This window comes from Scatophagus argus, chromosome 2, assembly GCF_020382885.2.
Source record: "Scatophagus argus isolate fScaArg1 chromosome 2, fScaArg1.pri, whole genome shotgun sequence".
NCBI classification, from domain to species: Eukaryota; Metazoa; Chordata; class Actinopteri; family Scatophagidae; genus Scatophagus; species Scatophagus argus.
The window spans coordinates 16895830-16910481 of record NC_058494.1 but is presented as its reverse complement, the minus strand read 5'-3'; the positions used below and the strand labels follow the sequence as shown (position 1 = coordinate 16910481).

The 14652-nt window shown below is 39.9% G+C and overlaps 1 protein-coding gene across 4 annotated transcripts in view; it reads right to left on the bottom strand.

Annotated features, from left to right (window-relative positions):
* The window catches only part of ctnna2 (catenin (cadherin-associated protein), alpha 2), a 288411-nt gene that overhangs the window by 229984 nt on the left and 43775 nt on the right, over positions 1 to 14652 (bottom strand). For all 4 annotated transcript variants that reach the window (XM_046414554.1, XM_046414573.1, XM_046414564.1 and 1 more), the window contains exons 3-6: positions 6682 to 6877; positions 3340 to 3506; positions 2272 to 2391; positions 777 to 1043 (exon numbers count right to left, since the gene is read on the bottom strand). In XM_046414554.1, the coding sequence (XP_046270510.1) occupies positions 777 to 1043; positions 2272 to 2391; positions 3340 to 3506; positions 6682 to 6877 (750 nt within the window). The remainder of the gene's footprint in view (positions 1 to 776; positions 1044 to 2271; positions 2392 to 3339; positions 3507 to 6681; positions 6878 to 14652) is intronic.

The following is a 14652-nucleotide window of genomic DNA, read 5'->3' as shown; positions in this document are numbered from 1 at the left end:
GACAAAGCAGCACAGATAAATACTCCTCCTGATGTATCCTGCAGTTTTTCCAATATATACTGAACACGTCTCAGCAGATAGTGGGAGTGAAAGTGTTTACTTTTCCACAATAGAAGAATAGGTTAGAGCGATGAATAGAGTCGTGGAGGCAGGGTGTGAATGAGGTGTGTTTCTTTGATATCATCACAAAAGGATGAGACTGAAGAAGAGCAAAAGGTCATGTCATATTATCATATGTGCTGGGCATCAGCCTTTCCTGTTCTCGTTGTTACATACCATACAATAATGATGTACTTATAAGGAATATGTGTCATAAAATTAAAAAGAAAAAAAATGTTACTTCATTCAGCTTCATCTCTCAGGTTTGAGATGCAACAGAAATCTAGTTGTGTTCATTAGACCACCGGTTTTTAAAGTGGGGTCTGGAGAGCCCCATGAGTTCTTCACTGTGTCCAACAAAAGGTGGAGTAATTCATTTTTACCAGAATTCCATACAAACACAATGACATAATGTATGGCTATTTTGGTCATGGGTTTCATAGACCTTCTGTAATAAAACATCTAAAAATAATTCTTATCAGAGAGGCACCCTGGGACAAAATATCATCAAATGGGGTCCATGGTCTACTTTATGTCAAGTTTCTTTGACCTGACAAAGTTTGAGAAACCCTGCATCAGAGTACTGAGGGTCTGAATAGAGTCTGAATATACTGTATATGTGCGTAAGTGTGTTAAGTGTAGTATCTGAAAGATGAACAGAATGCTCGCTGACTTACATCAAACTCATTGAGGGCAGCAGCCAGTTCCCCGATGCCAGCGTGGCCATGCTTTTCATCAGTGGGCGAGGTGGCCTGAGCAGCGCTGGAAATGCCTCCTATGGCCTCCTGAACCTGCTTGAACACATAGTCTCGGTTGGCACGCGTGGCTGCCACGTCTGGGTGGCGCAGGAAGGCCTGTGAGGCCGTGTACAGCATGGTGGCATTTTTCTTAAGGGCACCACGCGCAGCTGCCATCTCATCTCGGCACTGGGGGTCTTTCAGTTCCTGAGAAGGTGACAAAGTGTCTGGAGTAAGCCTTAATAAAAAAAAACAGTTATAACTGGTCAAAAAAGAGAAAGAAACGTCAACGCATATTTAGGAATGAAGAAACGTCATACGCAATGTATGTAACGGTAAAGCAGTAAAGCACTTCTCAAAAGGTTGGAGCATTGCTTCAAGAGCTGAAAAGGTCATGGGATTTTGTTGATGTCATCAATTCACAAGAGAGCGCAAACCGATCCCAGTACAAAAAAAATTTCTTAAGAAAACATAAGGTCATGTCCCCTCTGACGAATTGGTATCATTCCAGCTACACAAAGTTAAGGAAGTGTCAGCAGATCAGCATCCCTGGAAGCTGAACTGATATCGGGATCCAGTGTTTTGCCCTGAGACATTTCATCAGGGTAGATACTTGCCAACACAACACTTGTAGGAAAAATCATCCAAAAGCTTTTTGTCACACTGGGGGGCCATGTTAGAAAAACCAGCCCATGTGTTTTTCTCCTTGCAAACATCAAGTGATGTAAATATTTTGTTGCTGTCATAATCTGTCATTTATGATGCTAAAATGTTACAAACTACACTTCTAACCAAGTATCAGCTGTAAGTAATAGTATAAATTATAAATCCTTACAAATGAAAAGCGCTCATAATGTCTTTTTTTGAATGTTTTTGTGTCAGTCCTGCTGACAGAGTCAGTTGTCAGTTAATTTTTGGTAAAAATAACCACAGTTCCCCCACAGGAAAAGTTGCACATTGTTTAATCACATCATAACGACAGTGTGTGTGCAAGTGTGTCTGTGCTTTATAGAGACAATGTCCATTACACTAAGCAGATAAAACCGCATTCATGAGGGAGTTGGTTGATATTTTGTCACAATCCGACACCAATGACAGCCCCACTCTCTGCACGTCAGGCTGTGGCTACATTTGTTTTCAATACATTTCCAAGCCAAGCAGAGTGGTTAAAAAAATTTGGTTGGAGTTTGAGCCGCTACTGATCTCATTCAACGGCTTTAACCTTAACATTATTACGCTTTTCATCCAGTTGTTAACCAATAACCTGTTACATACTTCCAACCTACGAATGAAGTTTAGAAAGCACAGAGTGCAGACACATTTGGGATCTTTCTTTTTCATGAGAACTCCCTGTGCCTGAGCGTCACACAAAAGTCAGGAGTGGTTTACTTTTTCAAGAGGAAGACAGAGCAGGAGATGAGGGGCCTCTCGTTACCTGCTGTCTCCGAGCTGCCACATAGTTAAGCTTCACCATCTCTTTCCCAAACTCCTTGAAGCGGTTGGCCAGGTCCTGCTCATTGGTTGCATTCTTAACTCCCTCCAGGGCCTCCTCCACCTGTCACACACACAGACAGACGAAAAGTGTAGTTTAATTTAGTAATAAATCATAATAATTAAATCATAAATATTACAACATACTTTAAACTAAAGCAATAATGTGTTAGGTGACAATATTTTTCTTTACTCTTGTATAATTGCAACCATGTTTAAAAAGCCAATAACCATTTAATTATGCAGTTTTAATGGGTCTCTTTTCAGCAGTCTCCATCCCTTTCTGCGGTTACATTCTGATTCTAAACTTCTTTTTATCCCTAATGAAAGAGATGCACAAGATGTAATGGAGAAGAGAGAAGGGGGGGGGATAACTTTTAAGTGGCCTTTGATGGCAGAGCTTATACTGGCTTGAGTTAAGCCCCTCTTCAAGAATGAAACTGGAAAAAAGGACTCTGAGCATGTGTCTGTATGAATGAAGGTGCATATAGGTAAATACACAAGTTGAATATCATTCTTTCTAGCACCTTGCATTAACCTCTCTTGCCAAGTCCTTTCAAAATAAAGGACTGAGAATCCCATGCTGTTCGACTGACTCAACAGTGAGTGGGATGGGTACGGTATTTTTAAATCACAACAGGGCACCACAATATGATATGAATACATCACAATCAGATGTTTGTTCCGGGGATACTCCTACATGTTTCATCTATATGCTAATGTGAGCAGAGGTTGCGAGAAAAGTGGATATTACTTCTATTTACTTTACTTAACAGCACCAGGAAGTCCTTTCTTTAACATATGACCAGTATGCTGCACATACAGCTCTTATTAACACACTTGACTTTATCACTTACAAAAAAGATCTGGGGATTGATTCGAGACATATTACATATATAAACACGATATTTACAACTAGCAAACACATTGTTGGGCAACTGTTCAGTACACTTTGTGCTTTTGGCAGAGGAACACGACGTTTGTTTACAAATAAAGTGACAAGGGCACTTACAATTTTAAGGTGGGACAGCAGCCTCATGACGTCAGCCATGTCAGCGAGGATGAGCAGGCGGGTGACGGCAGAGAGCAGGGCGCGGGCAGCCCTCACCATGGTGCCCCGTTTCACAGAGGAACACGGGTCATCAGCAAACTCTGAAGAGGCAATGCGCATCGTCTCTCCTGCGCGACAGAAGGTACAGAAATATAAGTCAGAAAGGGTGGCATACAACGAGATGACTAATTGTTCCTTGAATCCGTGTCTTCAGAATTTTCCTTCAAAGAAGCCCCGGTTTTCTCTAACCCACAAGTACATAGAGCTGTGCATGCAAGCCTTACAGAATAATGATGACTGGTGAGCTCGTCCTCTACATAATGTGCTGCAAAGTGGTTTAGTTCTGACCTCCCTTCACCCGTTTCACCTCAGGTCAAGTAACACATTTCTGAGAAATATTCAGTCCTCAGAGCTCGAACAAGCTGCATACAAATGTTTACTGTTTTAATACGTGTGTCTTTGTTTCAAGCAAGAACAACGCCTTTCTTAAAGCTAAAAATGTAATTTTAATGCGTGCATACGACAAAACATTGCTGAGAAAACAGACCATTTTCTAAATAATGATACAACAGTTCCAGCTGGGTCAGTAGCAAAGTGGTAACAGGTCAACACAGTGCCAGCTCTTTTAGCATAAATTAATAAACATTGAACAAATAAAGCTCTTTGGCCTATGATGATGTCAGGTGTCTAAACAGCCCTTAAACTGAAAATGCACCTGATACACACATACATACATATAGGAGGAAGAAAAACACATACACACAGACTGCTGCTGGTAATGCCACACGTCTGTCTGGCCTTGCGATGAGCTAGTGAAGAATAACAGCACAAAGGGCCTGATTGCTGAACCTCTCTGTGGTCTGAAATCAGCATCTATAATTTAATCATGACTCCATAAAGGGGTTTGGGACGGTGAGGTCATGATCACAGAGGTCTGATGAGGTGATGACAGATTTAACGCTGTTTTGCAATTCACTGTGACCTTCACTAGGCCGTTGATGCCATTTGACTGGTGACACCTCTAGCTGCTGCTAAAGGTCTTGTAAAAACTGAGATATTCTGCTGCATACAGGAAACACAGCACATTTCTGGCCTCATAATTCTAAAGTTATTAATGTAAAACTGTTTCCCTGATAACCCGACGTGCAATTACATCCAACCTGCCAAAAAGAGTCTAAAGAGAGAGTGAAGAGAGTGTAGCCCATTTCTGTGCTGAAGAGCTTTTGAGCGTGCCCATATTTTCATAATGGCAGTAAAAGGTTAGCAGATGTGGAGTATTAAGTTTCATCGGTTATTTTCATCCTTTGGTCTTTTCTCAAGCTTTTGCTGAGAAAGAGAAGTTTGATACAATACCTTTCACAGAGAGCAGGGCCTCGCCATCAGAAGAATCAGAAAGGGCAAGTAATTATTCATGAAATGAAATCTGCACATGAAATGCAAAAAAAATATGCTACATTTGTTCAAAACATGTCCTAAACATAGAAAAGTTCTCCCATAAACTTTGTTTTTTACCACAGCCTTTCTTTGGTTTTGCCTGCCATGCATAACAAGTGGAGAAGACTGATCTCGTCCTTTCTGATGTCAGTTGTGGTGACGACTTGTATGGCTACAGTCTATTTCACGCCTCAAAAGAGCTGTGTGCCAGCACAGTCGAGTCAGTGTGGAGTGCCAGCACCAGTGGCCAGCAAAGCTGACAGTGCAGGATGAGGAATACAGCTACAACACAACATACTGTATGCTGAGCACCATTTGCTCTTTCTGCTGATGTAGTAATTGGCCAGTGAATCCAATTCCAAACATTTGATGCACATAAAGGCTCACCGACTTGCACTCGGCAAGGAAAAGACTTTGGAAGTTTTGGAAACTGTGACATTGCCCCATCTGAGCAAAAATTCCCAGAAGTACTGAGCATGATTTGTCGAATTGAACAGCTGTGTCCTTGCAGAAGTTTCAGTGTTAACAAACATCTGAAATCTCGAAATTAACCGTAACGAGAATGAGCATCAACAATGTCTGGAAATTCAGCAAGGCGCCCAGCCATCACAGACAGTCAAAGCTTTAATGATGCATTACTTTAGGGTAAACAACTCCAGACTTGGGCTCATTACATTCCCGAGGCAGTGTGCCCCAGCAAAGCCCAAAACTAATGGGTACTAATCTGTTATATATAATGGATTGGCTTTGGCATGCATTCTTGACTCTACATCTGTCTAAAGTTGTGTCAAGATCTGACATTCAGAGCACTTAATATCTCAAACATTACAATTTTTTAAATCAATTATTCCCCCTATGTAGCCTTCATCTCTACAGCATAATACTTCTCTGAACTTGCCAGTACTGCTAATTATTTCAGCCAGAAATTATGTCAAATTGGGTTCCAGCAGAGCAATGTCTGTATAAATTGTGTGTTCAGTGTATTTTCAAAGTTAAATTTGGTTGTCAGGAAGCTATAAGTTGTAAGGAGACCTCAACATGACCCATTTATTAACACTATGAGTGTGCTGCATACTATACAGTTTTGCGTCGTACAAGTATGAAAAGCCTCACTGTGCTAATCCAGTGCAACACTTATAAACTACAGCCTCACAAGTCAGAGTAACACCTCTGGCTCAGTATCAACGGCATTTACAGCATAAGTTACACTATGCTGTAAAGGTGTGTTCACATTTTTGTGGCAACTCTACGAACCTCATAGGTATCTCGCGGTCAGTTTCACACACCGCACTGGCAACTTTACCTCAAAATTACAAACATTAGAACTCATGCTGAATCAGATGTTTGCAGATGTGATTTGTACATCTACTTACTCCTTCTGAATTGAATATTCTGCATTGTAAGTAAATTAAAATGATTTGAGAAGAATGCAAAAGCATAAGTTGAGGTACAATGTCATGTGTCCATTATCCATTCACCATTCTAAAGTAGATGGGTGGGACTTGGATTATTCCACAAACAATAAACAATTTTTTGAAAGTGGGTCCTTACAAAAGCTATCTAGAAAACATAGCCCTTCTCGGACGTTTACTGTGGGAGCTCCAAAAGGATTGACAGCATGTAAGCAGCACTTTACTGATGATGGATGGCGCTCACAAAGTTAAGGAACAACTCACAGTCATACACCACGATATACTACAGTTTGAAACAAGTTAGTGAGATACTGTTTTAGAAAGGAGAAAAACAATAATAGCATTACTGAGGGGAAGGAGGAATAACTACATGTCTATCAAATAAAGCAATATGGTGATCCAACAACTTTAAAAGCACAAGCATTGCTTCTGTATTAGAACATCCAACAAATCTCACCTTGCTTACGAACATCCTCCACAGCAGCAATGAGCTCCTCCTTGAGGTCTTGGCTATCTTTGGCAATCTGCTCCCCCTTTTCCAGAAAGTTCTGGGTAGCCTGCTCAACGGACACTGCCAGGACATGGGCCTTCTTAGAGCGCCCCTTCTTCTTACTGGATGGCCCTTTGTTGCTGGTGTTCACCAGGGTAGTCACCTGGGAAAGAAGAAAGGTCATTATGGTTGATTGAGTAACATATGGTATGTAAAACATTTGCACAAGGGGGAAAGCTGCAGCTTTTGTGCATTGCCCACATTGTCCACACTGTCACTGTGGGCAATGCACACACTGTCACTGTGCGCATTGCCCACAGTGACAGTGTTGTATTGGCTTAGGAGGATATAGAACAATCCCACTGTGAAGATCAGCCACTGATACCAAAAATCAGCAAAAATGACAGGATTACCACTTGAAAATGACATAAAATCAAGTACATATTATTACAAGTACAGATTATTCAGTTCTTTGAATTCTCATTGCAGAATGGTGGTGTCAAAAGATAAAAATGCTTATTATCTGTCTACCAATGTTAACAGCTGACCCTGAATAAACAGGGCTATAAATAGATTTTATAGTCTTTATAACACTGGAACAGACTGTCCAGCTGTTTCCCAGAAATGACAATCCAATAAAAAGATCCCTTTCTGTTAATCTACATCATTACTTATTCATTTTCTGAAAACGTACATTTTCTTATAATCTTACAATACAAGTATATTCTGTCCCACTTTTGAAATTAATAGTGGAACAACTTGGAAAAATGCTTAAAACTATGGTGACAAATAGTCATGTCTTCATCCATAACATGGTATTCCACAACTACAATGAGGCAATTCATTCTACATGCTATCACAGCTAAGGAAACGTGCTAAAGAGAACACAGCATCAGTCAGGTACACTGCCTGATCCTCGACAGGACCCACTGACAGCATTTACAACTCTGCTTAAGTAGTGCTGTGATCTACAGTCTATCAGGCTGTCCTTCTCATTGCAAGAACAATGCAACTGAAATGAGCCTCATGCAACAATTTCCAACACTTTTGGCTAGGCTACACTGCAAAGAATCAACATGATGATGTAATATTGAATGCTGCAAAATGAGCCTTTGACCTAATTGACTTGGTAAAGTTAGTATTTTAGGAGATATGCAGGAGAACTGAATTAAGATACCTTGTAACCTTCTGGTACAGTCGGCAAGCATTTTGGACTTGGTCTATACAACCAGTGATATCTCTGCCAAAGATGGTCAGTCAGAAAGAGTCATACAGAGGCAAATATTTAGTTAAACACAATCATTTCTCGTACTAGGGGGCCTCTCAAAAAAATGTAGAATAAAAGATGCAACTCCGTGGAACCATGGTAGTCGCTGGGCCCTTTGTTAACAACCAGTGCTGATTAAAATCTAACTACAAATCTCAAGCAGCAAAGTTTTATTCATGGTATATTTTGTCACATTTGCAGATTTCGTAATGCATATATTCTTCATATTAAGATATTGGAAAATTTCTGTCATCAAACTAAACCATCCTGATTATGTGCATGATTTGAACTGGAATGCTCAACCAATGACAACGGTTCTAAAGATTTTTTGTTAAGTTGAATACTGTTTTCAATTAATGTTGTTTGTTAACTTTTATTTACTGTTTGTTACTTTTTTTTAATTTGATTTTCTTATACTGTGCAGGATAATGTGCAATGTTCGTAATGAATTTCAACAGCAATACAATTCAGTTATTAAAAAATGTGATCTGAAACGGTTTCAAATGGCTCAATGTGCACAATATTTTTTCAGACAGCGTTTAAACCTTTGAATTAAAAATTTGGCTAAATTATTATAGATCTTATAGCATGGGTCAATGCAGTAATATTGTCCAAAGGCCACAACAAAAAGGGGCCTGTTTCAGATGAGCACTCTGCTTGAAAAAGTCAGAAAATCAAGAGAAACAGGAACCCTCACTGAAAGCTGAAAGCTTTTATCTAATCAGCAATCACATTGTTCACTCAGGAAGATGCAAGCCTCAGGAGTGAGAAAAACCTGTTCAGTCCTTCTGAGAGAATCAGGGCACGCACTAAGCAAGTGTGTTTAGTTTTGACTTCTTTCACAAAAAATAATGGGGAAAAATATTATGATTTGAAACTATCCATAGTGTTTATACTGAACTATAATCAGTGTCATTATCATCAAACCACGGAGTTGATCGCTTACTTCGCCAGTAAATTAACAGAAAGCTGTGAAACAAGCGATACATTAAACTCAGTAGAGTTTAATGTATCGCTACAGGACGGGCAGCACATGAGCAGCTTCAGCTGAAACATGTCAATAATTCATTACCCCCATCAAGGAGATCACAGTTTTGGTCCAGTTTACAAGACTATGGGAAAACTACTGACACCGTTTTCATGAAACACAGTGGAAGATTGCATCGCTGAATTTTGTATGAATTCAGGCGGAGCGCACATCAAACACACACACACACACACACATGCAGCTCTTTATACATCCACGACACAGAGAGAGCAGAGGACAGAGACAGAGACTGTTGTTAAGGTTTAACCTTACAGCCCGACCTCACCCCGGCGGAGGTGTGCGCTCTCCAAGTGTCCTTCTAAGTAAAGAGGTGAATTATTTCCACCGCCTGTATATCTGTCACACCTTGCTGGACATAATGGCAAGTCTGTCTGAGACCAGTGAGGAGGCACATAGACAGAATTGCTCATTACACACTCCAGTCAGAGTTTGCTAAAGGACTATAAGTCTTTGTGCAGCAGAACTTGCACAATTGTGAGCTATGATTCATTTGTGGAATACATAAGAGGTTTTCTCTCTGAAAAGGTGCTGAGAGCAAAGTTATGTCCTGTCTAGGCTGCATTACTTAAGGGATTCTAGACTGGAATAAAAACTTTAATGATGTATGTCCTCACGGCCTCATGATGGATCCAGAAATAGTAGCACTGATATATTAACCTTTTCAGTCGTTATGCAAGCATTTTTGTCTGAAAAGCAATTCATAATTTAATAACATTACTTTAAGAATCTGTATTCAATGCTGCTCTGACAACCAGCTTTGATACATGTGTTTACCATCAACTCATCTGCTCAACATCACCTTACACAGCTGAACGAGTGCTCATTATGAAGCGCAATGGTGTGTTTCTTTCAATCCAAGTTTGTTGAATCAATAACTCATCATTATGTTTACACATGAAAGCACACACACACACACACACACAAACACACACACACAGGCACGCATATGCTGGATTCCCACATAAAAGGTGAAGATCTGCCAACACCAACAAGTACGTGAACAATAACACGCAGCAATACAAATAAAGGCAGACTACCTTTTCTTTCAGGTTATACCTCACAGACCACATTCTGAATTTTTGTGATTTTTGTGAAGCAAATAACAGGTCTCAATCATGGACATTACAATATTTCATACAGCTGATTAATATTATACCAAGAAGAGTAAAAAGGAAATACTAATTTCTGACTGGTTGTCAGGTGTCACCACCAATACAGGTAGGTGGTTAAGGCTAGTTTTCAAAGCACCTAATGCCTTTATCTTCTTGATTCAGCATAGTGCACTACTACTTATATATAGTACCAGTGTGTCTTGTTTAATGGCATCTGGCTGTGCATTTGCAGATTGCAAGCAACTAAAAAAAAAAACACCTCGTCTCACCCTCTGCTATGATGGCTGCTAAACACATGAAAAATGCAAAGACCCTCTCTAGAGGCAGTGCTTGTTTTGTCTGCTCTAGGCTCCTCTAGAAACATGGCAGTGCAACATGGCACAAAGAGGACCTGCTCTCCATGTAGATATAAAAATGTCATTCTGAGGTAATGAAAAAAAAAAGATTCTTATTTAATGAAATAATGAAAATAGTAAGTACCTGGTAGCCTTTCAAAAAGAAGAAAGGCACTGAATATTTTACACAGAGCTACCACATAGGATTAGATTAATATCAGTCTACAGAACGGCTTATATGAGCAGCAGAACAATAACGCGCTTTTGATCTTTGTGTAGCTGCAGGTTCGGTTTGTGCACTTTCATCAGCGTGTGTGTGTGTTTCATAAAGTCCCATTAAGGTTCATTGTTTGGATGTCGTGACTGAGGAGACCATGGAAAGCTTCTGACTTCATTGCAGTTCAAATTGTTAAGCATTCTGCTCAGTGGAAATGGCATCACGTGTGGAAAGTGTTTGCAGTGCACCTGGTCCTTTAAAATGACACATGTTCTTTAGCCATTCTTCAAACAAGCAGAGCAATAATGGGGCTAATGATACAGAGTAAGCTGGCTGCCAATACCATTAAGCAGTAGATCCACTGCCAACAGCTGGCAACGAGCGCAGCGGATTAGAGGTAGCAATATAAATATGTCTGCAGGAATAAGAATGAAAGATAAGTCACTCAACAAGCATTTCTGTTTTCAAATGCTTGATCTTAAGGATCCTGTAATACCAGCCCACTAGAGATATAACCTGATTATCCAACATGTAGCCTGATGTCTTTATGGTGCCAAATATATGCCATTTGACAAAATTTGTGTTTGTTCAGTTCTCCACAGCCACAGAATTTCTCTGGTTATACTTCTGTGGCACATGTTCAGTAATTATATCAAACAGTATCACTAATAACTAAGTGGAATTGTAGACTAATATGACTGCAGATCTTGGATGACATCTGTTAAAGCCAATCTTTCTTTCAGACATGTTTGCTTAGAGATTAGTGGTAGCTGTCTCTTTTGGCTGAACATCCGAGTTAATAAGAGCTTTAACTTATAAGTCTACATAACATCATTTGTAACTATTCCACGGAACAGATCACAAGAACATACTGAGTAATGGGTCAGCATGATTCATTCACACATCAAATGCTCATTTATTTATTAACACAGGGCTGGGCTGTGGAATACAGAGAGATAAGGCTACCGCATGTGTCATGCAGCTTTCCATGGGGAAAGACTCAGTCAAGTCAAAGCCTGTTGATGTTTTATTCCACAACAGTGACTTAAAAAGCTTGATGTATATTTAATTATGCCCACAATAACCTCACAGCTTGCACTGAGGCCGATCCAGTTTATCTACCTTCATGCAGATTTAACCGTGCTATTTTTATGAAAATATCTTGCTGTCTCTGCACGCAGATGTCTAACTGGATATCTTCAGAATGAGTGGATGGACAACGACGTTAACTCTTCATGAAAATGGACTTAAAATTTGATGCAAACTGACACAAACGTGTGATTGTAAGCCTTTGTCACAACAAACATTTTGGCTTATCATAGTAAGAAAAGAAGAGGTGTTACTCATAAGATATTAACATGGCTCTGGTCTATTCAAACATCTCAATGAGCCATGACAATGTGATAGTGAAACAGTATTCAAGATATGAGGACGCAGAGACCAGATCTTAAGCATTTAAAGCATAAAAGCATTTAAGTTTATTTCATACATCTGTGCTTTTCCTACTCTCATATGAAAAATGCTCATTAGGCTACTGGTCTATCTGGTCAGTCAGAACAGACAGCCGCAACAGGAAGCACAGCTAACAAGCAGCATAGAGAGCAGACAAGAAATCCTGACATCAGTCTTGTTAAGCCTTGCATTGAAAGGTTTTGTTGCTCAGTGCATGGTTTTGATTATTTGGTGACACTACATGACAATGTTTTTCAAGTATTTGCTTGCCTTTTACAGTTTATACAGTAGAGCCTTGCCTCCGCTTATTTTGTTCCTGAGAAATTTACTTACCAACAATCCAACACCCTGGATATCATTTTAGAAACTGTAAGTGCATTTCTGCCTTCAGTGTCTCCTGGAGACACGTCATGGCTGCAGATAGATGTCCTCTTCAGAATCACAATCAGAATTCCTTTATTTATCCCTGAGGGGAAATTCTTTTTTTTTTTGTACAGACACTGCACTTGCAATTTCCCTGACCAAGAAAGAAAGTGAAAAATATAAAATAGGATAAAACTATAAAAAGATCAGGTATTTAAATGTGAAATTTCAGGTAATGTACGTGTGTGTACATTTATACATTCCGGGGAAGAGTATGTGTGTCCGTTACAGTTTGATGGCGACCGGCAGTAATGATTTCCTGTGTCGCTCTGTGGTGCATCATGGGAGTAAGAATCTCTGACTGAACCAGGTCCTTGAATCTTTGAGGCCTCAGCCAATCCTCTGTTTTGCAAACCTCAGATCCCAGCTCCCCAACGTTACAATGGAGATCCAAGTTTGTGTAGAAGCTTTTTGACTCCATGTTGTTGAGTAGTTTTTACTACGGCCATTACGCTCTTGAATCGAACAAGCCAAAGCAGTGTATGTTGTTTCCTTGCTTTCTGCCAAAGCTCTGCTTGGACTGGCTTCTGAGATTGTCTGCTCTGTTGACTTTCTTTATCAGCAGGATGTTTTACACAGTCAAGCAAAAAACACTGATTCTGTTTTCACAATAGCAAATGAGTGCTGTGGAGAAGGCTTGCTGTTAAATGACACGGCCTATTGAAATGATCAAAACCAACATGGTGCCGAAAGACATCACACCAACCTAAACAAGACTACCACCCAAAGATAGATATAGATATCCTTTACCTTTTGTTTCAACTGCCTTCATGTCAATTCGAGAAGTCACTGAGTTTACTAAGATGGATTAGGGCAATGCACACAACTTGCAAAAGGGAAACAGCCTTTAACTTTTAAGATGATGCGATAATGGCCTGCACGGTCATTATTAGTATTTGGTCAAGCCTTTCAGGTTATGTTCCTGCTGTCTTTCAAGGCTTTGACATTCTCACGGATATGGTTAACGAATAAATGTTTGTTTACCCGGATGACATCTTGGTCTTGTCAAGGAATATTGAGGAACATGTGCATCACCTCTGGATAATTCTGCAGAGGTTAAGCAGCATCATCTTATGTGACTTCTACACTCCCAGAGTGTCTTTCTTGGACTTTATCATCTCTTCTTCAGGTATTTAAATGGATGACGATTCTCATCTTCCATGAATCATAATCGATTCACAAGTGACAAAAAACAACGTTCTGGAAGACAGAACTGTGAGTCATTTAGTAATCTATCTTCATAAAAGGCAGGGGCAGCAAGCATTCATTTTTTTAAAATTTAATTACCAAATAATTACCTTTATGAGTCAAAGAGGAACTATACTGCGGATACCTTCTATGCCTTCACTCTAAGACTAACTTTACACGGAGCAGCAATCAGCAGTGACAAACGAGACAGCACAGTACATTAAAACCAACTCTGAAGAGAAAAAACTAACTATGTTTCTGCACCTGCTCACCATCTTGTATGACGATGTTCTTTCCCTGGAGCTAATGACGCAGCAAAGAGGCCGCTCTGCACTACATGATACACAAGCAATCTGCCTCCTGTTATTTTGTTATTCAGATGCAGGTATGACTGTAAAATGCTTTCTAATTAATTAATTAATTAATGCTGTTGAATTTTTAAAAAGAACATGATGTGGATCATTCATTTTAAGTGCCAATTGTGTTTCATACTGTATTTCAGTGGACTAAGAACACCAGTGAAAATGTACACTGGAGAATCGAGAATCGAACATCGATTTTGAATTGAAGCCATAACAGTGGTAATAGAATCAAACTGTGAGATTCCAAGAGTCAAAACCTTAGTCCAGAAGTGGCCTCAACCTACCAACATCTGTCACATAAGCATACTACATTTCTGTACTTTTGCATTCCGAGTCACAACTTTGACCTACAGTGCACCTACAATGGACTCCAGATTACCGGAAAACATGTGAGGAACTCAAGAAGAAAAGCTTGTCAGCACCATTCCTGATCCAACCAGACACTGACCGCCTCTTTGTCATGGAGCTGGATGCTTCTGATCTCACTCTGTTTCAAGTATCAGAAAAGGGCATGTTTGCGCCCCTATGCATCCC